A 24408-nucleotide genomic window follows, 5' to 3' on the forward strand; every position below is an offset into this window, starting at 1 on the left:
GCATCCCCCGAAAAAAAGGCATGCCCGGCAGTGGTGAGCGGGGTTTGGGGGGGGGGGGCTTAGCGGCGGTTTTGGGGCGGGGCTTAGCAGAGCTTTCATGGGCGGGGCTTAGCGAGCTCCACTTCACTGACACAGCAGCCATGCTCTGTGCTCCGTGTGCACAGCAAAGTCGGCTGCTGCCTCTGCTGTTGTAGGATGAGCTCTCCCAGCTCATCCCAGAGGAAGACAGCAGCTGCCATACAGAAGAGGCAGCAGCCGGCTTTCCTGTGCACACGGAGCACAGAGCACGGCTGCTGTGTCAGTGAAGTGGAGCTTGCAAAGCTCCTCTAAGCCCCGCCCCCGAAGTCTCGCTAAGCCCCGCCCCCCGAAGCCTAGCTAAGCCCCGCTCACCACTTCCAGGATGAACAGCAGCACCAGCGCTGCTAGGAAGAAGGGAAAGGTAAGTATGATAACTTCTCCCCTCCCCTACACTACACTACCTACAACCGGCAGTCATGCTGACGCTCCACTAAGGAAGTGTAATAAGGCACCCCCTGAAAATAAGACAGGTCCTATATTTAGAGTGACAATTTAATATAAGACACTGTCTTATTTTTGGGGAAACACCGTAATACTGTGTGCAGGGGACACTGTTGGGGATAATACTGTGTGCAGGGGACACTATGGAGGATAATACTGTGTGCAGGGGCCACTATGGGGGATAATACTGTGTGCAGGGGACACTGTTGGGGATAATACTGTGTGCAGGGACCTCTATGGGGGATAATACTGTGTGCAGGGGCCACTATGGAGGATAATACTGTGTGCAGGGGCCACTATGGGGCATAATACTGTGTGCAGGGGACACTATGGGGTATAATACTGTGTGCAGGGGACACTATGGAGGATAATACTGTGTGCAGGGACCTCTATGGGGGATAATACTGTGTGCAGGGGCCACTATGGAGGATAATACTGTGTGCAGGGGACACTAAGGGACATAATACTGTGTGCAGGGACCACTATGGGGGATAATACTGTGTGCAGGGGCCACTATGGGGGATAATAGTGTGCTCAGGAGCCAGTAAGGGACATAATAGAGTGCGGAGGAGGGGGCTGGTCGAGGTCTTCGACGTCGGCGCTGGTTGGGGGGGGGGCCATGTCAAAAGTTCGCCACGGGGCCCCGCCGTTCCTAGTTACGCCACTGATGATGGTGTTAGTATGTCAGGATATGAGGGCCCCGCTTTTAGTGCCACACTTTGTCTGAAACTGACCCTGATGACACCAAATAGCAAGCTTTCAAGACTACCTAGTTATCTTCATCAGGTATAAGTACTTACTGTAAGGCCTTACTGATGTAAGGAAATGTAGATTGTGAGCCCTATATGGGACAGTGGCAATATCCGTAACGCGCTGTGGAATATGATGGCCCTATATAAATATGTCTCTTCATCATATACCATGCCTGAGGAAGAGATCTAAGGGGTAGTTCACACAGGCACAGAGGGGGCATAATCCGCCCCTTCACAATGGTGGTCTATGGAGGCCGCTAGCATTCTTTTTTCCGAGCTGCCCTTTCTCCAGGCAGATTCCGTGGCTCGTTGAGTCGCAGCGTCCGCCTTGCGGCAGCAACCTCGGAAGTCGGCCCATTCCTTTGAGCCTACTCCGGAGGGGGAAGCTGCGACTGTGAGTAGCCGCGACAGTCATGGCAGGCATATTTTGGCCCGAGAATGAAGTGGCTCCCCACGTCACTCTCGGTGCCAAAATCCGCCCTTCCTCTCCCCGTGTGAACGGGGCCTAATTAGTCTGGAAAGCTTAGTATTTGTCATCACCTTTTCAGATAGCTATTAAAGGGGGCTGAAGATTTTCTATTTTTATCTTCTATATCTACTGAGAAGTAACTAATATATAATACAATGAAATATTATCTCTTTCTATAGATCACAAACGTATATTACACAGGCACTTACTGGAATACGTTGGTATGGTTCGATTTAGGCATCTGTAAATGTAGAAAGAAATGATATATTTTATCCATTGGTGACTATGCTGCTATAGACATGGCTGACAGCTTTCAGCCCTGACTTTCCCTGTATACATCACTATTCCTATATACATCATATTTCAGTGAAGAGCAGGAGATATAAGCGGCTGTCCTCTCTACCTCTGTTGCTGCTTATTTCATACAATATATATTGGTTTTTTTGCACTACCCCAGATCTTAATACCCCAAACATTAGACATTGAGGAGCATCAGCTTTTCTGCATAGAGATTAGTAGATCCAAAGGAAATCACCAGGATGTTCATGTTCAGTTTCAGACATTTCCATGAGGCCATTTGAAGGGTTTAGGGTCCATTCACATGGAGGAAAATGGCGCTGAATTTGGTGCTGAATTTCAGTGCTGACAAAAAGCCTCCCATTGACTTGAATGGGTTCCTTTTTTGTTAGCAGACAAAGGAACCCATTGAAGTCAATGGGAGGCATTTTTTTTCAGCACTGAAATTCAGCACCAAATTCAGCGCCATTTTCCTCCGTGTGAATGGACGCTTAGGTGGCATGTGATAGTGTGTGGCATGAGGGGTACACATATACTCATTTATATGTCTATGACTGGACTGTACATTACTGCAGGGTCTTTGCTCTTCTCATGGATAAAGGCCACAAGGCATTAAATATTAACTCTACATAGAAGTCTAGGGGGAAACAAGTCAACCTGGAATCAGTATGTCCCCTATGTACTATGTATCCTAATGTCCTAATCTCCTGCTGGACATGTCTATGTCTGTACATTCTATGTATCTCATTGGTGGATATAATACTGCTATCTGCTAATGCCTATATTGGACACTACATTCACCCCTATGACATTCATCTCATACCATCCTACACTTGTATATTCATTCTGGACAATCATTTCTGACTTACCTCAATGAGACGACGATTAATCTCTACGTCAGAAAATAAAGTCACTTGCGAATCGCACTGTAAATGGTTTGGAAAGGGAAGAAAACAATTTATGTTTGGTATGAAAGGCCACAACTTTAAAAAATAAAATGCAAATTCAGCTTACACAAAGGAGTTAAAAAATGAGGGAGAAAAGAAAGAAGTCAATGGAAAGAAGAACAAATAGAAAGAGGACGGGAAAAAAATAATGGTAAATGAAAAGTATCAGAGACAACATAGGCTTGGGCGCCATAATTCTATATGACATCATAACTCATAGCAGCAACAGCAGTGACCAGGAAAGGTTCCAATAACCTTTGTAATTGGATAGAATGTTCTGCATCTACTCTCTCTCTCTCTCTCTCTCTCTCTCTCTCTCTCTCTCTCTCTCTCTCTATATATATCAGACTTATAGTGATTACAAAACCAAATTTCCACAGGACTAAAGAAAATGTTACATGACATATGATTAATATCAGTTCCAAAGTATAAGTAGAGGTATTTTAGCAGTGGCGTCAGCAGAGTACACAGCTAGGCACATAAAGAGAGATTATAGAAGACGTTCTATGGATCGGTGCAGCAATAACCTACCTTCATATCTGCATTGGTTTGACTATTGTTTTGATTGGTACCTTTATCGGGTATGTGACAAGTTGATCACCTTTTATTTAATTTTTGAGAGGGGGGTGTCTGAAAACCTGGGCTACGAGTAAGGGGCTGTTACCCATAGACTATAATGGGGTTCGATATTCGATATCTATCTATATATCTATCTCCTATCTATATATCTCATATCTATCTATCTATCTATCTATCTATCTATCTAATCTATCTATCTATCTATCTATCTATCTATCTATCTATCTATCTATCTATCTATTCACTTCAATGGGAGTGCTCGTAGTGAAAAAAGCAGCCCATTCATTTCTATGGGGAGCGCTCGTATGCCGGCTCCCATAGAAATGAATGGGAACTGATTTATACACCGCTGATTCTGAATGTGTTTTACGTTCAGAATAAGCTGCTGTTTACGTAGTGTGAATGAGCCTTTATATTGTGATGTTTAGGCCCGGTTCACATCTGCGTTCAAGTTTCCATTCGTGGAGTCTGCTTGGGACCCCCCAAACAGAAACCTATACGCATTAAAAAGCGGTTACTTTCAGGGTCTCTGATTATTATACTCGGGGGTCTGAAAAGACCCCAGAGAATAATAATTGTTCATGGGGGTTTATTGTGGGTCATAATGGTGTGTGTAGGGGACACTATGGGGCATAATAGAGCGCGCAGGAATGCGTTGGTTGGTCAGTTGAGGCCTTTAGTGTCAGTCAGGAAGGGGGGGGCCATGTCAAAAGTTTGCCACGGGGCCCCGCCATTCCTAGTTACGCCACTGGATGAACTGTACACATAAGACTGACCCCCACAATCACAGGCTTCAAGAAGGCCCTGAAGACTCACCTATTCAGGAAGGCCTACAACCTCCAATAACACTATCACCGCACTGCCATCTGTACAGTCTCCCCCTCTCCTACTGTCTCTATCCCCCTTCCCTCATAGATTGTAAGCCCTCGCGGGCAGGGCCCTCTACCCCACTGTGCCAGTCGGTCATTGTTAGTATTATATCCACCTGTATATTCTGTGTATTGTATGTAACCCCCAAATGTAAAGCACCATGGAATTAATGTGCTATATAAATAATAATAATAATATACAGACTGCATATATGTAATAGTTCTTAGTTGTGCCTCAGATACTTTCTTCTTTTCGCATTTGATCCATATTTAAAGACCTGACATGTGGCATAATAGTACAGATAACACAAAACATAGTACACAAAACTTAATAGCAAACCAGCCACAGTGTATTGTAGGGTCCATTGTGCTCAGCACCATCATACCTTTAAACCATCTTAGGGTGCGTTCACACGATGTAACGTGGAGCGCGATCTAGCACGTATACACGTGCCGGCAGATGATGCGCTCAAAATGCTCCCATTCATTTCAATGGGAGTTAGGAGCGTATATACCGCGTTATTTTGCGCCCGTGATTTTGCGGCCGCAAAATAACGCAACGTATACGCTCCTAACTCCCATTGAAATGAATGGGAGCATTTTGAGGGCGTCATCTGCTGGCACGTGTATACGTGCCAGATCGCGCTCCACGTTACATCGTGTGAATGCACCCTAACAGATGCAGCACTTCCATGATAAACATTTTACAAATATGCAAATGAGGCTGAAGTGCAATGGGGCATGTCAGGACCTCCAAGGGCTTTGTATTCAACTTTGAAATATAGCTCTGGCACGACCCATTGCACATGATCCTCATTTGCATTCCTATAAATGTGTCTTTTTCAGGGAAATGGCTCATCTGCTGGTTTATATAAATGGAAATGACACTCTATTGGCCTTTTTGGGTAAATGAAGCCCTATGGATACACTTGATATATACATTGTGAGCTTTTACTGGCTTATAGGCCAAATGCAATGCACTCTGAGCCTTAGCTGTGTATAGTAATGTGATCTTACTGACTACTGTCAAAATGACTACTAAATTGTTACTAAAGTAAAATTAAGAAAATAACAGGGGGTCATAGAAATACATATGGAAAAGTAAATATTTTATTTATTGTGCTTTATTACTAGTAATTAAATAAAAAGCAACTAATGGCATGGTAAGATTATCGATAGAATCCTCTCTGAGCAGACTGTGCCATATGGAGATACTGTACAGGGCTGCACACAAATGATTTTTCTCTTTGCTTTATACATTGTCCTCTGTAAAATAAAGAAAATAATAGAATTATTATCTATTATGATACAATAGGGATTATGTATTAGGCATAACATAATAACATAATGTTCCTTTAATCTTTTTATTAGCAGTACAGTATTATTTTCATGGTCACCTACCAGCGGGGGTATCTTCCCTCTCACTGTCTTCTGATTTCATCTCTCTTGCAGCTCCGTTTTTTGCATCTTCAAGAGCCTTGAGCAAAATACAAAAATTACAGAACAGTCAATGAATTTATTATTATTATACTGCAAGACAATATGATCTACAACCATTTAAATTCAGACATAAAACAGATGCTCCCCATTCTGTCTATAGCAAACTAGAGATGAGCGAACACCGTTCGATTGAATAGATATTCGATCGAATATCAGGCCGTTTGAGGTATTCGATTCCAATCGAATACCACGAGGCAAACGCAGTAAAAATTTGTATCCCCTCCCACCTTCCCTGGCACGTTTTTTGCATCAATAACTGTGCCTGGGAGGTGGGACAGGAACTATGACAACGGAGGCATCGGAAAAAAAAACGGAAAAAGGAGTTGGCGGCCGAAATCAGGTGACCTCCACTTTAGACAAATGGTTGATATAACATTCGATTAATTTGGGACTGTGAACTATGTGACTGTGAGACAGGGATAGATGTACAGGCAGGGTTAGCTAGGGATTACCTTTATTTAGGTGGGAATGTTACCCAGCTCTTTGGGGCTCTATCTAGTCAGGATCCCTGACTTTTTCCCATAGGAATGCATTGACCAGCGTTGATTGGCTGAATGCCATACAGACTACAGCATTCGGCCAATCAACGCTGGTTCTGCCGGAGGAGGCGGAGTCTAAGATCCGTCCACAGCAGTTTCCATTGTGGTCCGATCTCAGATGTAGCAGTGCTGACACACCTCTGCTACACGGAGAAGCAGCAGAGCTCAGCACACACAGAGATACAGTAGAGATGAGTGTGCAGCAGGGTTCAACGCACTCTCAGCACTGCTACATCAGATGCCACAGAGCTGAGTGTGCAGCAGGTTCAGCTGAACCTTGCTGCACACTCAGATCTGCTGCATCGGATTGCTACATCGAACACTGCTACATCGGCCAGCACTGCTACATCAGGCCGTGCGCTCAGCACTGCTACATCTCGGCACAGGAATGCATTGATCAGCGTTGATTGGCCGAATGCTATAGCGTTCAGCCAATCAACGCTGGTTCTGCCGGTGGAGGCGGAGTCTAAGAGCGGTCCACAGCAGTCTCCATTCTGGTCCGATCTTCGACTCCTACTCCTCACAGACGAGCCTCCGGCAGAACCAGCGTTGATTGGCCGAATGCCGTACTCTGTATGGCATTCGGCCAATCAACGCTGGTCAATGCATTCCTATGGGAAAAAGTCAGCTCGCGCATATCGCAAGCTGACAGGGATCCCAACATAATACAGTGACTTGGGCATGTTAGATGCCCCCAGACATGCTTCCTCTGCTGTCCCAGTTGCATTCCAGGGTGTTGGCATCATTTCCTGGGGTGTCATAGTGGACTTTGTGACCCTCCTGAGTCGAATGGTGGGATCCCCTGAAATGAAGCATTTTTCCCCATAGACTATAATGGGGTTCGATATTCGTTCGAATAGTCGAATATTGAGCGGCTATTCGAAATGAATATCGAATATTTTACTGTTCGCTCATCTCTACAGTATAGCAAACTCCTAAGACCATTAGTGGTGCAGGCAGCCATAATTTTTATGTCTTGCTTAAACCAGTAAGAGGCAGTGTTACATTAGAAAATCACTTGCCGTGAATGACAGGGACATGAGGAAAGAGCTCATAGGAAACATATTGATTTAATCATATAAGCTTCTAATGTGACAAGGAGGCCTGGGTCCATATCAATAGCTGGTATCTATTCTGAATCTGCTGGATCAGGCCCAAAGTTTTTGAAACAATCTCAGTAAATTTGTGCAAAAAGGGGGCATGACTTACAAAACACTGCTAACAGGTGGATAGTGCCACTCTTTTTGTAGCATATTTCCCTATATTGTTAACATAAATATGAGCATATCACTTCCAGGTCTTGAATGAATTGACAGGAATTCTTGTTTCTGAAATTGTTCTAAATAATTGATTATTGGACAGTGTAAAAGGACTTTAAAGAATAATGTTTACCAATGGGGAGATAAAAGTGACATAACAGCATTCAGCAATACTAGACAATATAAGGTTAAGCATACTTACAATAATGATTGCCTGCTCTGCATCCTTATTGTCTGCCATTCTTGCTTTCTCTAAGGCTTTTTCAAAACTGATCACAGCAGAATGATAATCCTTTAATTTTACTAAAATAAATGATAAAAAGTTTATTTTAAACAAGGCTGATACTGATACCTAGGATAGGCCATGAATATCAGATCGGTGGGGGTCAGACACCCCGCATGCCCACGCTCAGCTGATCTCAGCACCACTGCTAGAACTGCACAGTAGACAAAGACGAAGATGACAGCTGAAGATCAGCTCCCATTCAAAGAAGAGAATAAAGGATAGTTCATCAATATTAAAGCCTGGAAAATCCCTTTTGGCTACGGTCCCAAGGTGCAAAATAGCAGTGTTTTGGCCACGGCAGAAATAGCACATATGAATAAAGGTTGTCTTCACCAACTTAGTGGCATGTAGGGAAAAATTATTTCATGCAAAACTGTACAGGCATAGCAAATGCTACAGAGATGGGTGCACATTGGTGGTTAGAAAAGAGAAGGAATTGTCCAGTCAGGATATCACTACACCACCTAACCCTGCATGAGCCTAATTCCATCCCTCAGGGTGACATGCTGTTTCCTGCAAGGCTGTTCACAGATATTAGGCCTCTTGTGCCAAATTGAAAAAACTATCTACAGTATATACTAAAGTTTGAATGATTCATTTTTAAGTTACATATTATCAGACAATTTACCTTGGGCTTGTGCCACCAGGACGCTGGCATTGAGCTGCCACTCAACATCCCCAGACTCCTCTGCTTCGAGTTGAGATTTCTCACCATAGTCTCTTGCTTCTTCCAACAATTCAAGCTCCAGATAACATCTACCAATCTCATGGAAAAGCCAGGTCTTCTCCAAGCTTGAAGTTGCCAAAGGGATCTTTTCTTCCCACCTACAGTTAAAGGGATGGGGGGAAATAATTTCTTATAGATCCTTGCAGCCTACCTACTGGACCACTTCAAGGCTGCAGTTTTCCATGGTAAGTCTAAGGCCCCATGAAGCGTCTCACAGCAAAAAAGCACTGTGGGAAAAACCGCAGCGGCAACACATCACAGTTCTCCCCGTAGCACTTTAGACAGAAAGTTTGCAGGTTTCCTCTGCAGACTTTCTGTTACAATTATATCTGTGAGGAAACCGCCAGCATTTCCGTAGGTAGAATTGACATGCTGTGATTTCCAAAACGGCGCCGGTTTCGGAAATTGCGGCGTGCCCGCATGGTGGTTTTTACCGCAAAGTGGGCATGGGATTCGCTAGAATCCAATCCACTTTGCCCTGACTGTAAAACGCTGTGATTTTTCCTGGGCATTTGTGCCAGGAGCAAATTGCGGCGTTTACGTTCCATGAGGCCCGGCCTAAAGCAGTCTTCTACTTAAAGCTTCATAAACAAGACACATACTTACACTGTTACAGCTTCTTTAAACTTTCCAATCCGTGCATAGACCCGCCCTATGTTGTCAAGTGCACGGGATTTTGCTTCTAGTAAATTGCTGAAAAACAACAGGACGTGTAAAGGTTTTTTTGTGAGGAATAATAATTTTTGGCAGCGTAAAGTCAAATGTTAGTAATATACACCTGGGTCCCCCGTCACACTGATTCTTTTATGCCCTGTTCACATCTGCTTTTGTATTCCGTTCGCGAAGAGTCCGCATGGAGACCCCCCGAACAGAAAACAAACGCAATTGCAAGTGCTATAAAAGCACACAAACCCCATAAGAGTAGAATGTGAACTACTTTCCTGTGCGCACAATCCCTGCGGAGATCTGCCGGTAAGCATACGGACCACATTATAGTCTATGGGCTCCATTCGCTTTTACAGCACAGTGCTTTGCACTTGCGTTTGGTATTCCATTCGGGGGGTCTCCATTATGACTTATTGCGGATGGAATCCAAACGCTGATGTGAATGAGGGCTTACATTTTCTCGCAGCTATGAAGGTACACTAGTCTTGTCGCTCTGCCTCTGGGTCACATGACTGACCCCGTTGTACTCCTACTGCTTGTACACTGAATAGAATGGGGTCAGTCATGTGACTTAGAGTTGGAGCATCATCAGAGACAAAATTTCCAGCCCAGTGCAGTACTCAGATAATGTTAGCATCGGCATTACAGGGGACTGGGGTGTTTCTAACTTTCCTGATATGGTGCAGTCTGTACATTTCCCAAGATTTTTAAACAATTGAGGCCAAATAAAAAGTAAATTTATGATCACCACAGGCTAACCAACATACCATTCATTTGCTATTTTGAGATCCTTCTTGTGACTTTGTAGAGCTTCTTCCATATGTCCCATGTCCATATGAGCATTACCAATGCAGCTATGTAGGTTACCTATTAATTCCTGGTTACTTGGAGTGTTGTCTTTCCAGGTTTGGATGTTTTTTAATACTTGATGTGCTTTCTTGTAACTCCCTTCTGCATCTCCATTGGAAAGTACTACATAGAGTCAGACAATACTAACAGTGGTTAGTGACAATCACAAAAATCCAAAGTGTTCAGATAATTTTCTTGGTTTTCCTACAATATTAATAAATTGATTGTTGAGTGTCTGACTCCCAACATCCCTACTGATCAGCTGAATGAATTGTTGTGTGCCATGTCCCTTTATTATTTGCAAAGACTATTATTTTATCAGTCTTAGAAAACCCATTTAAGTTATAGGTGAAAATTTACATCTTCATCTTTACATTTGTGCCCAATCTTTGACTTTTATATACCAGAAAACTGGTGTAAATACTTTAATAAATTGTGTCCTCAGTATTTTATTGTGGATTTGGTTGCCAAAAATATCCTTAAAATGGGTAATTCCCATCTCTAGAATCATATTCAGACTTGTAGCTTAATTGAAGTGTTTTCCTCAATATACAGTCCTATGAAAAAGTTTGGGCACCCCTATTAATCTTAATCATTTTTAGTTCTAAATATTTTGGTGTTTGCAACAGCCATTTCAGTTTGATATATCTAATAACTGATGGACACAGTAATATTTCAGGATTGAAATGAGGTTTATTGTACTAACAGAAAATGCGCAATATGCATTAAACCAAAATTTGACCGGTGCAAAAATATGGGCACCTCAACAGAAAAGTGACATTAATATTTAGTACATCCTCCTTTTGCAAAGATAACAGCCTCTAGTCGCTTCCTGTAGCTTTTAATCAGTTCCTGGATCCTGGATGAAGGTATTTTGGACCATTTCTTTCTACAAAACAATTCAAGTTCAGTTAAGTTTGATGGTCGCCGAACATGGACAGCCCGCTCTCAAATGATCTGAAAACAAAGATTGTTCAACATAGTTGTTCAGGGGAAGGATACAAAACGTTGTCTCAGAGATTTAACCTGTCAGTTTCCACTGTGAGGAACATAGTAAGGAAATGGAAGACCACAGGGACAGTTCTTGTTAAGCCCAGAAGTGGCAGGCCAAGAAAAATATCAGAAAGGCAGAGAAGAAGAATGGTGAGAACAGTCAAGGACAATCCACAGACCACCTCCAAAGAGCTGCAGCATCATCTTGCTGCAGATGGTGTCACTGTGCATCGGTCAACTATACAGCGCACTTTGCACAAATAGAAGCTGTATGGGAGAGTGATGAGAAAGAAGCCGTTTCTGCACGTATGCCACAAATAGAGTTGCCTGTGGTATGCAAAAGCACATTTGGACAAGGCAGCTTCATTTTGGAAACAAAAATTGAGTTGTTTGGTTATAAAAAAAGGCGTTATGCATGGCGTCCAAAAAGAAACAGCATTCCAAGAAAAACACATGCTACCCACTGTAAAATTTGGTGGAGGTTCCATCATGCTTTGGGGCTGCGTGGGCAATGCCGGCATCGGGAATCTTGTTAAAGTTGAGGGTCGCATGGATTCCACTCAGTATCAGCAGATTCTTGAGAATAATGTTCAAGAATCAGTGACGAAGTTGAAGTTACGCCGGGGATGGATATTTCAGCAAGACAATGATCCAAAACACCGCTCCAAATCCTCAGGCATTCATGCAGAGGAACAATTACAATGATCTGGAATGGCCATCCCAGTCCCCAGACCTGAATATCATTGAACATCTGTGGGATGATTTGAAGCGGGCTGTCCATGCTCGGCGACCATCTAACTTAACTGAACTTGAATTGTTTGTCCAAAATACCTTTATCCAGGATCCAGGAACTGATTAAAAGCTACAGGAAGCGACTAGAGGCTGTTATCTTTGCAAAAGGAGGATCTACTAAATATTAATGTCACTTTTCTGTTGAGGTGCCCATACTTTTGCACCGGTCAAATTTTGGTTTAATGCATATTGCGCATTTTCTGTTAGTACAATAAACCTCATTTCAATCCTGAAATATTACTGTGTCCATCAGTTATTAGATATATCAAACTGAAATGGCTGTTGCAAATACCAAAATATTTAGAACTAAAAATGATTAAGATTAATAGGGGTGCCCAAACTTTTTCATAGGACTGTATTGCTTTAGCTATCGTGCGCCATTTGTCAGATATTGCTCAGTGGGCCTCTACAGTGTAGTCTAAGTTTTAGACTATGTCTCTGGTCAGGTTGATGTCTCTATTTCTATTTTGGTCACCTCCATTATCTTTCTATCTCTGTAAAGTGCTTTCAGTTGCTGAGCCCTAATAAGGACTAGAACAAAGCCTGATCATTGTCTGATGCAAATCCAGAGATAACTGTAATTGAAAAACAAGCACAGAGAATACCACTTGCCGGAGCTGAGAACCAACAAGTGGAAGGGGCGATACAGGAGGGCAATTGGAAAATCCATTCACATTTACACAGTTGTCAAAGCTGTGGAGCCTCATTTTATAACTATTTAAGGCTATACCATAATCTTTTGCAGTAATGGAATATAGAAAATCCCTACAACAATGATTCTGGTCAGTGCATTGAATTTGTCTGCTGTCTCCTTCAAACTTCTATCCTCACAAATGTAAGAAATCCATTATTAATAAATTATTACATACACATATCAATCTCTTCCATGCTCTTCAGAATATACTGGTTACGATCAGATGGTTTACGCCGTTCCCGGTTCCATTTCTGCTGCATAATTCTGCGGTCCCTTTCTCGGGCATAGATAGGCTTCTGCTGCCTCCAGAACTCAGTTCGGGTGTCCAGATAGGTGATTGCATTCAAGATCAGGTCCTGCAGTTTTAACCCACTTCTAGTGTTTCCTTTCACTAACCCTGTGACCAAGTGAAGTTAAACACTTTACAGACTCATTCACTCATTACATAGTAAACTGCTAAACAGATTTTGATGGAGACAAAAAACAAGACCAGCTTAGCTTTTTAATGTAGTGTTGTTTCCCGGACATGATTCTAATATTTGTCTGATACAGGTCTAAGGCGCTGTCAAGCTTTTCATTTAGAGCAGGAAAATGAAGATAACAAAGTACAACGGACACCAGCGGCGCCTGACAAACACCACTGTCATTTTGACGGAAAGACTAGCGATGCATGCTGCTCTATTTTTTCCTGTCAAATATGACAGAATCTCCAATGAAAGCTTCTAATAGAAGCTTCTCACGGAAATCAGAACCACACCAGCGCCTGAACTCATGCAGAAGACAGAAACCTGTCAAGCCGGTGAGCGTTTTATGTGCTCCACGGCAAAACCATTTTTTTTAAAACCGGACACAGAGTACTGCATGTTCGACTCTGTGTCTGGTTTTAAAAAAAACGGTTTCGCCACGGAGCGCACAAAACACTCACCGGCGCACATGGCTGGAGACTTTTCAAGCCCATTCAAATGAATGGACTTGAAACATGCCGGCAGGTTTCCGTCTTCTGCCCCTGTTTTGTGCAGGAAACGGAAACCTGCAGAACGGAGTACGAGCGCAGATGTGAACGAGCCCTTACAGGTCCATGTATCATTACTTTTCTAAATAATTAAAGAGGAGAGAAAATAAATTTGGTGCCCGATAAAATAAATAAAATTAAAGGGAAAGTTCATTATAGAAAAAGTGCAAAGTTTGTACCATGGAAATCCAAAAAGAGGATAATTGCTGGGGGTCTGATCGGAGGAACTTTGATAAAATATGGATATAACATACTGTCTCATGAGTTGTCATAGAGGGGTTTTGCTTCAATGTATCAGAAGGCCACTAACTAGCTCCAGATGTCACAACTGCAGCTTTCAGACTGAGAGTACTGCTAACCAAAGCGCTATATTTTGAACAAAGATAAATTATAATATTAAAGGTGGGAGATTCCAGCACGTGAGCAGAGCTGAGAATCCTTTAGAAGTGTATGAGATACATGAATTCAGGGTCAGATATTGGAGCTACAAGTCTTGCCAGTATATCTGCCCATCTATGTTCTGCCAGACAGACTTAAAAACATTTCTGTTTGCATGCACATGTCTTTTTGTCCTGGGCTCTAAACATCCCCCCAAGTCTGGAAAGAGTAAATATCGCTTAGGGCTCGTTCACATCTGCGTCCCGGGTCTCCGTTCTGCAGGTTTCCGTTTCCTGCCCGAAACTGGAAAGGTGATGGAAACCTGCAGTCATTTTTCAAACCCATTCATTTGAATGGGTTTGAAAAGTGACCGGACGTGAGCACTGGTGAGCGTTTTGTGCTCTTCACGGTGAAACTGTTTTTTTTTAACTGGACACAAAGTCAGACATGCAGGACTTTGTGTCTGGTTAAAAAAAAAAGGGTTTCGCCGCGGAGAGTACAAAACTCTCACCGGCGCTCACGGCTGGACACGGTCTGACAGGTTTCCGTCTTCTGTCTGCAGAAGACGGAAACCTGAAAACGGAAATCAAGCACTTGTGTGAACCCAGGGTCAGGCTTGTTATAGTTTTGTTTGCTATTTGTGTATGTTTTGGAGATACTGGAGTCTCATCTACCATAAAGGGGCAAGTGGTGGCCCTTATATCTGTGGATGTGTGATTGTAGGGGTCGTTTTAGTCCTGTGTGTGATACCTAGAATCTAACAGAATTGCTATACAGTGAGCCTTCTATATCTCGTATGAGACCCAATCCCTGGCAGAGATCCCTACCAATCATAAGAACAAAGGTCCTCAGTCCCCCCCATTTGAATTGTGCAGAAGTTGTGCACGTACATTACCACTATATTCCTGTATGGGACTGCAGAAAAGTAGTAGTAAAGTGCTCAGCTATCTCAGACAGTCCCACAAAACTGAATGAAGCATGTGCCACTGCATTCAAATGGGGTACTTGGGGCCTAAGGATAGAGCTTAAGTGTTGTTCATGGAACAACCCCTTTAAGATAATCACCTTCATCCTTTAATAGTGTCTCCAGATACTCCATGTCATTGTAGAGCTCTCCAAGCAGCTGGCGTCCAGTTTTTTGGCTTTTCAAAGGGTCTACCTTCTTCTGCTGCTTAGGGTCTTTCTTGGGTACCTTAGCTGGTGCTTTTTGTTTAGCCTTTTTACTCTAATAGCAACAACCAAAGGAAGACATGAAAATACCATTATCTCACTGTCTGAGCGATGAAATAAATAATATAATAATTTACAATATCCATATATTTTAAGACAGAAACCAGAAGATTGTAAAATGCTACCCAACACTTTACACCCATCAGTGCTTTTGTGCAACTTTGTACCAAAGCATGACACTTAGTAAAAATGCATAAGAATTCATGCTTGTGGCTAATATTCTTACATAGGCAGAACCCAAGATTTTGCTGCATTAGGTAGGTATGTATTGAACAAACCTTCTCCCCCTCCCTTTTTTCACCATTGAATAATTTTGCATAGAATCATTTCAGAATGGTAGTGACTGGTCATTGGTAATGAAAAGGAAACATTTCTGAGACTTGTGTACATGTGCAGTCAGGGACAGATGTACACTCATGACAATACGGCATATATTCATACATATGCAGCATGTACTCACACATATACAGCATGCACACATCAATTTAAAGCATATACATAAACATACAATCAGCATACACACAAAGATGAATGCAGACCATATTTGACAACTTTTTACTGCTTACTTTTTAATCCCATGGAGTAAAGAAACACACGTATAGATTTTTTTAAATATTCACTCTAATAGTTTATAATACATCATTGCTCTATGCAGCAGTTGGTGCTCCTCTCCTGTTCCCTTGTCTCTCACATACCCTCTTGTTAGATATGGCTCAAGTCCTCAGATACAACTGCGCTGTACGGCCCGCAAAGTCTCACACTGCGTATACGTGCCACATCACGCGTGCCGCGTTACTCCGTGTGAACTTACCCAAAGAGGTGTCATTCACAGGGGTGCAAAAAAGTCGCACTGGGGACAAAACTGGGGACGACTGCCCCTTTCACCAATGGTCACAAATAGTGACACACAGTTACTAAGATCAGTATCTTATGCCAGACTAAGTAAAGGTGATACTGTATTTGGAATATTACAAGTACAGTATACCCTCACAAATTTATTAAAAAGATGTAGGTGTCATAATAAATGTTGCAAATACTGCCAGGCAGGCAGTGCTGGGCAACTCAGGATAAGAAGCACAAAACCACAAGGCATTATTTTTTTTTCAACAACATAGTACCCCTTCCTGCCTGCTAGAGAATGATGCCCGAGGTGGTCTTGCTTAGTCCTCGTCCTAGCCCTGGCCAAGTCATTAATACCTAGTTACTCACCTCTTCCTGTTTGCTTAGAAACGCCATGCCTTCCTTGTTCTCTAGCTTTACAGACGCTGGAGCTAAATTAAGGAAATAAACAGATGTTGTTATATTTTCCCATCATCAAATTTTTCCATGTGTTCATCTTTAAACTATTTTCTATACTTTATTATGTCTATTATACTTCTAGTTTATATTTATCTGTATGTATTGGTTTGAAAACAGGTCGTCAATCCTTAAAGGGGTTGTCCCTTCACAAGGATCCTATCTATACTGCTGGTTAATGTGGATGTAAGACTTTTCCTAAATACACTGCTTCAGCAAAACTGCTTTGTTTGGCCACTATCTTACTTTATTCAATTCTTTGTGGCCACAGCCCTGACTTAGCTGCTCATGAGTCAAGTGATGTATCTGCTGCTCTCAGGGGGGAGGGAGGAGGGGCTAAGTGCAGGGAGCCAGCCTGTGTTTCTAGCTATTCCTGTGTCTACACCACGTGACCTAGCTTCCTGTTATCAGATAGGGGAGAGGAGCTGCTTTCATTTCTTCTGTTCTCCCAGTTATTAGGCTAGCTAATTCAATTGTGTTCATTATGGCAGAGACAGGCAGTCTCTGTATGTAACACAGAATGGAGTTGCTGCTGCCTGTACTTCATAGTCCAATGTGGGTGGGCGGAGCTACATGCGAATTTGGGGGTGGGGCTAAACGACAGGTTGCCTGTGAAACCCCGCCCACCAAATGATGCAAGAAACCAGGAAGAAAGAAGATTTTACAAGAGTGAAGACTGCTGAGTATGTGAGGTGGGAATACCCCTTTAAGAAAGGTCATCAATATGGTATTGTAGGGGCCTGACAGTTAGGACCTCCACTGATCAGATGGTTGAAGAAACTGCAGAGTTTGGGTGACTGCTGAGGCCTTCTTCACCGAATACCAAGCATAGAGCTGAACACATCGTAGAGGCTGTGCGTGGTATTACAGCTCAGCCTCAGTCACTTGAATGGGCCTGAGCTGCTGCTGTACCATATAACCAGTGAACATCACCAAATGAAATGCCTCTTTAGACAACTGATCAGAAGGGGTCCCAATTGTCGGACCCCCACGCATCACATATTGAGGACCTATCCTAAACTTATGCCATCAATATGTAGGTTCCCTAAAACTCCTTTTAAGGATAAATTTGGATTTCTTTCATGGAAACAAAACTTTACACAAGATTATCAACTTTAGATGTTTTTTTGTCTTTCCTGGAAGGTAGATTCAACAAAAATAATCACTTGAGGGCTCCCTTACATTGACACATACATGTAACCAGCAATACTCACTTCCAACTGAGTTTTCAATTGCTTCCTGAGCCTTCTGGATTCCCAAACGAAACTCCTGGAGTTCAGGGCGTAGTTTGTAGCCTCTGTGATAGAATACGAGGGCAAATTCAAAGTCGCCCATAGCATAGAGAGCTTCTGCTTTCTGGTAAAGACCCTGTATGGAGAACAAAGGAGCATTAGGAAATACTGCAACGGCCGTTCGGAAGAACACCATATAGTGCAACTCTTTTTACCAAACATGACACAAAGCAACAGTACTATATATATACCTGTAGCCATTTTTTCTATATTCAGCCTTCAGTGTGTGATTTATTGAGTACAGAACACAAATCCTATATTCCCCCACACTCTCACAACATAATATGCCTGTCCATATCCACAAGAAGGGGTCTGATTCATATGCACTTGTGAATGGGTCTTATTAACCTGAATGCCTTAGTACGCGTACAGCTCAAACCTTCCAATAAAGAAATCTACTGCTGAGATTGGGAGAACCAAAGATCAGCCCTCTATCATATAGAAAGCCTCTTATGTACCTGCAACCATTTTGGGTACCACACCACAATGACCAAAAATATTCAAGAGTTTATCCACTTTGGACAATCTCTTTACAGTCCTCAAAATGAGCTGATGACAAGGCCTCCAGATATTTGGATCCCCAATGATCACCCATTGTTTTTAGGAAAACCTAGCAGTATGTGCATGATTCCCTTGCAGCACCACAAAATAGGAAATTAAAGGGGTTGGCCATTTTTTTTTATTTATTTTATTTTCAATGTAGATTATGAGCCTCACATAGCACCACAATTTTTTTTAATTTTTTTTCCTATCAGTATGTCTTTGTAGAATGGGAGGAAATCCACACAAACACAGGGAAATCATACAAACTCCTTGCAGATGTTGTTCCAGGACTCCAGCGCTGCAAGGCTGCAATGCTAACCTCTGAGCCACCGTGTTGCCCCAACTTACGACGAAATTGGAGAAATGGCCCAATTCAATAGGTATTGCCATATACATGTGTAAAATGGTTTATTCCCCATTCTGGTACACACAGTAATGTCCACCTTCCACCCCTTTGATCATAGGCTCTCTGTCTACAGCCCCCAAGATAATGTACTCATGTCGCTGCACACTTGCTGAGACCTACCCCCCTGCTGCCCATGGATCCCTAGAGTAAGCATTGGATGCAATAGCCGCTTCATCCATAGCACCTAATATAATGGTGGTCATGTGATTTATGCACATAGCAGCTTCTTCCTCTTCTGTGATGGTGCTGAAGGTGTTCCCTATTTCCTGCATAATGCAAGAGTATAACTACTAGCACCTATGTGACAAATATGCCCACACTGGATCTGTAAAACAGTCTGCTCACTTTTGTCTATTGCTAAGCAGCTACCTAGAAAATGTATAATATGGGCGACTGTATAGAATTTTACATCAATTCTCCAATGAATGATATATGACAAGGTGTGTAACAGTACAGTTAGTTCATGGAATTACCCTAAAGAAATCATTCTCTTCTTGTAGTGAGGCTTCCGCATCCCTTAAGGCAGATGCTGGGTCCCCAAGTTTTAAGTAACATTTAGACCGTGCTACCAGGCAATGCTTCTCAGTGGGCTGTAAGTCGAGAGCCTATAAAGATATAACAACATTAATAAACATGTGCCAATGGCGGCGTGACATGGAGCGCTACTGATCTGCTTCATTTGTTTGGCTTCATCAAAACATGGGATAATGTAGGGCCAAGCCTCATGAATATGGCTGCAGCTGTGCAGACACCCACATGCGTTGTCTATTCTGCAACAGGATTCAGCAGTCAATTTAGCTGCGATTCCACTTATAAATCTGCAGTAAACTCTAAGTGTTACATGTGAAATTACCTTGGAATCCATTGTATGTACTGAAAATGGGGAATTGAATATAATGCTAGGAGTCTGACTCCCTCCATAGTGTACAGCCTGGTAAATCTGTCGAACTAATGGATGGAGTCACAACTGAGACATGGTTAAAGTGGAACCAGCCTTAGGCTAAGGCAGGGTTAGGGAACCTTCGGCTCTCCAGCTGCTGTGAAACTACAACTCCCAGCATGCTCCATTCACTTCTATGGGAGTTCCAAGAATAGCAGAGCAAGTATGCATGCTGGGAGTTGTAGTTTTGCAACAGCTGGAGAGCCGTACGTTCCCTACCCCTCGGCTAAGGCCTCAAGTCGGGAAATGGACTAAAAAAACGCAGCGAAAACTCATAGTGTTTCTTTCTTAGTGTTTACTCCGGCGTGCTCCACGTGAACGCTGGGGCCCAATCACAGGCCCCAGCAGTGAGGCTTAGGAAGCAGGACCTCAGTCACCGGCCGGGAGAGCTCCGGAGTGGATGCTGAGCCCAGGACAGGTGAGTATCAGTATTTTTTTATTTTTAATCAAGACGGCACCCCCAATCTCGCCGTGAGGGATGCCAAGTTGGACATGTATTATGGCGGAACCCCTTGTATGCTGCGGTCATGTTTTCTCGTGACATCCAAGGCATTAAAACCCCCGATCGTAGCTATGTGATTCATTACCACAAAGTGTGAGGAAACCCGTATTCGATGCGAATTGAATATTTCCTGAAATTCCGATGGAATTCCTCTTTGTCAGCTTCGATTCAGTCATCTCCAATCACAATATATCAGTAAGGGCTAGCCTACACGGCAGAAAGGTTTCTCCAATCCCAAAATAATGGGCCTAAATAGGAGCGCGAATCGAGCCGAGGAATCCGTGGCAAGCTAGGTCATGTCGTTTCTTTTTTCCGCTACTAGCTAGCGGAAAAAAAGCGAGCGGCTCCCATTGAAGTCAATGGGAGCCATTTTGCAGGCAGATTTTGAGGCAGATTCCACGTCAAAATCCAGCTGCAAAAGCTCCATGTGAACATACCCTAACACAGCCCTTCCCGTTGTGCCCCATCTCTTACATTACTGAAGCTCTCCCTGGCTTTGTCGTATTCCCCCTTCTGGTAGAGCTGTTCCCCCTCGGCCATGTAGGTTGTGAAGCTGCTACGTGGCGCCCCCTGCTCTCCATCCACCTCCTCTGCCATGATGCGGCCGCTCAGATCCAGGCACAAAGTTGTCACTCCAAAATGTTGCTAGAAGCGTACACTGTTACCTGGCAACGGGGAAACACGCGTCACGTGGTCATTGAATTCAGCTTAGTTTATCCGTAACTAGATAGACAGGAAAGTGTGCGCTGTAATTCCAGGTAGCGGCCACTGTGAGGCGCTGGTGTACAATGTGCGGAGCTGTGACGGTGTCAATTATAAAACTAATATAACAGTCTGTAATAACTGAGGAGCCTTATAGTCCGCATGAGGTAGACTTCTTATAACATACATATATACATACCCGTACATATACACATACATATACCTTCTGTAATCATAAACTGCTACACCCTTTATATTATAGTAGTGCCATGTACAGTACCGGCTAATAGTACTGGTATTAGTGACACCGCATAGAAAATACTCCAGAACATTCTCTAGATAGTAATACACAGGGAAAGAAAATACTGAGTGAGATGTGGTCTAATAATAAAAAACTACTCTTGCTAGTTACTTAATTCATGGCTCAGCAGGTTAGGCAGCGGTTCGTTCTTTTGACGGTTTGGGTTCGAGCCCTGGCTCATACTCAATGAACAAAAGTAATACTTTTTAAATTTATTTATTTTTTTAAATTGCCAGAGGACCTCCTTGTAAATCACTGAAAGCTTTAATCATTTTTCTTCATTATTAAATTATTCTAAATACATTGGCAATTATTAAAGCTCTAACGTAGTTATTAAGTAAATTGCAAACATTTTTTTTTAGTAAAGACCTGTTATACAAAACAATAACATTGACATATTTGGTATCACCAAGACTATCAACATGATCACTGAGGCCCGATTCACATCTGTGTTCGGTATTCTGTTCAGGAAGTCGGCATGCGATCCCCCCGAACGGAATACCCAACGCATTGACAAGTGGTGAGCAATGAAAGCACATGGACCCCATAGACTATAATGGGGTCCGTGTATTTTCCGCGCACTGTCCACATGAGTCATGCAGAGAGAAAAGTACTTCATGAACTACTTTCCTCTCGGCATGACTCGTGCGGACACCGGACAGAAAACACACAGACCCCAATATAGTCTATGGGGTCCGTGTGCTTTCATTGCTCACCGCTTGTCAATTCATCCAGTATTCTGTTTGGAGGGTTCTCAAGCGGACTCCCCGAACGGAATACGAAACGCAGATGTGAACCAGGCCTAAATTGCGTAAATAAAAAATGGCGCTATTATATATTTTATTTATCCAGTAACAAACTGGGATTAGAATGCTGAGGGCATAGGGGCAGAGCTGAGGTCAAGGGGCTGATACATGAGAGCACTTGCGCTAGGTTCACACCTGTGCTCAGGTTTCCGTTCTTTAGGTCCACCTGTGTCAGCCAGAAAAATGCAGAGAGCAAAGTCCTTCTTGCAGGACTGTTCTGTCCACAATTGTCAAGTGGGAGAATGGGGGATGGAAGCCGAGCGCTGGTGTGAATCCAGCCTTCCTGGAAGAAGGTCACAGATTACAGGAAAAGAGGAAGTTCCCACTATTCCACAGAATTAGTTGGGTGTTGGGTACAAACCAAATTATATAGTCATTCAGTGAAATATAACAATTTGGGATCTAATATTATTACATATGTAGTTATGCCCTTTATAAAGACTCTCTCTTTCATGTGACCCACCAGTCACCCTGTGAAGGCCCCCCAAGCTTGATATATCTGGCAATGATGTAATAATGATATAATAATAATAATTTTTATTTATATAGCGCCAACATATTCCACAGCGCTGTACAATTTGTAGGGTTCAAATACAGACAGAAAGATACAGAACAAAGAAAGTCATTTCACACACTGGGACTGAGGGCCCTGCTCGCAAGAGCTTACACTCTATGAGGCAGAGGGGGTGACACAAGAGGTAGCAGGGGCGGCATTGCTTATACAGAGGTCAGACAATGTTGTAATAGAGGTTACTGTCATTACACAAACATAACACTTTATGAGCCATCACTAGTGGTGTCCTGTAACATGTGGATGGAGCTTGGACATATAAAGTTAGCCTGAAAAGACATCATATCATGTGGGGTAATGTGGGAGAGGGGACAGAGGAAGTTTACATTTTGGGAATTCTAATTGTAGTACGGAAGGGTTTACATTAGAAATTGTGATAGGCCTGTCTGAAAAGATGTGTCTTTAGTTTGCGTTTGAAACTGTAGAAATTGGGAGTTAATCTGATTGTCCGGGGTAGATGTGATGTAACCAACTACCACATGCAGGGGTGGATTTGGAATATCTGGGGCCCCTAGTAATGTTATGCATGGGGGGAGCCTCTCTAATACTACAGCCATACCCACTATTATGCCCCCTTAGTGCCCCCTCACAGTATACTGCCTCCTTTGTGTTTCTTACACTTGCTTGTTACATCAGTTGTCGCCATCATCGGGCGGCATCAGCATATCATGTATAGGAACACATTGGAGTGAAGAGGAAGAGGCAGGAGCACAAAGAGGTGAGAATTAGGTTGGTCTTACACGCCCGTACTGAATGTACAGTCCGCAAGTTGCTGATCAGCAACACTAGTTGCTGATAGGAAACATAGACTTCACAGATGTCCGTGTCCTGCTGCACTCGCCCATAGAGTTCTATGGGCGAGTCCATGCTGTGCTGCAATTCACGGCCATTACGGACATGTCCTATAAATTGCGGACCACGGTTGCGGCCCGGCCACACCACTGATAAAATATCCGGTGGTGTAAGAGGCCACATTGAATATAACGTGTCCGCAAATGGTCCACAATTGAAAACCCTCAATTGCGGACCATTTGAGGACTTACATAGACTATAATGGGGTCCGTGTATTTTCCGCGCGCTGTCCACATGAGTCATGCGGAGAGAAAAGTACTTCATGAACTACTTTCCTCTCGGCATGACTCGTGCAGACACCAGACAGAAAACACATAGACTCCAATATAGTCTATGGGGTCCGTATGCTTTCATTGCTCACCGCTTGTCAATTCATCCAGTATTCCGTTTGGAGGGTTCTCAAGCGGACTCCCCGAACGGAATACGAAATGCAGATGTGAACCAGGCCTAAATTGCATATATAAAAATGGCACTATTATAAATTTTATTTATCCAGTAACAAACTGGGATCAAAATGCTGAGGACATAGAGGCAGAGCTGAGGTCCAGTGGCTGATACATGAGAGCACTTGCGCTAGGTTCACACCTGTGCTCAGGTTTCCGTTCTTCAGGTCCACCTGTGTCAGCCAGAAAAATGCAGAGAGCAAAGTCCTTCTTGCAGGACTGTTCTGTCCACAATTGTCAAGTGGGAGAATGGGGGATGGAAGCCGAGCCCTGGTGTGAATTCAGCCTTCCTGGAAGAAGGTCACAGATTACAGGAAAAGAGGGAGTTCTCACTATTCCATAGAATTAGTTGTGTGTTGGGTACAAACCAAATTATATAGTCATTCAGTGAAATACA

At 43.0% G+C, this 24408-nt stretch overlaps 1 protein-coding gene across 1 annotated transcript in view; it reads right to left on the reverse strand.

Moving 5' to 3' along the window:
* ODAD4 (outer dynein arm docking complex subunit 4) overlaps positions 1 to 20959 on the reverse strand; it is a 40337-nt gene extending 19378 nt beyond the window's left edge. Inside the window, exons 1-14 of the mRNA XM_075279087.1 lie at positions 20811 to 20959; positions 19368 to 19499; positions 17868 to 18021; positions 16567 to 16628; positions 15193 to 15352; positions 12913 to 13134; positions 10177 to 10381; positions 9350 to 9436; positions 8645 to 8841; positions 7933 to 8033; positions 5834 to 5909; positions 3516 to 3556; positions 2907 to 2963; positions 1950 to 1981 (exon numbers count right to left, since the gene is read on the reverse strand). Coding sequence (XP_075135188.1) covers positions 1950 to 1981; positions 2907 to 2963; positions 3516 to 3556; positions 5834 to 5909; positions 7933 to 8033; positions 8645 to 8841; positions 9350 to 9436; positions 10177 to 10381; positions 12913 to 13134; positions 15193 to 15352; positions 16567 to 16628; positions 17868 to 18021; positions 19368 to 19499; positions 20811 to 20933 — 1649 coding nt within the window. The 5' untranslated portion in view covers positions 20934 to 20959. The remainder of the gene's footprint in view (positions 1 to 1949; positions 1982 to 2906; positions 2964 to 3515; positions 3557 to 5833; positions 5910 to 7932; positions 8034 to 8644; positions 8842 to 9349; positions 9437 to 10176; positions 10382 to 12912; positions 13135 to 15192; positions 15353 to 16566; positions 16629 to 17867; positions 18022 to 19367; positions 19500 to 20810) is intronic.
* Positions 20960 to 24408: the final 3449 nt, after the last annotated feature.

The sequence above is a fragment of the Leptodactylus fuscus genome, chromosome 6, assembly GCF_031893055.1.
Source record: "Leptodactylus fuscus isolate aLepFus1 chromosome 6, aLepFus1.hap2, whole genome shotgun sequence".
NCBI lineage: Eukaryota > Metazoa > Chordata > Amphibia > Anura > Leptodactylidae > Leptodactylus > Leptodactylus fuscus.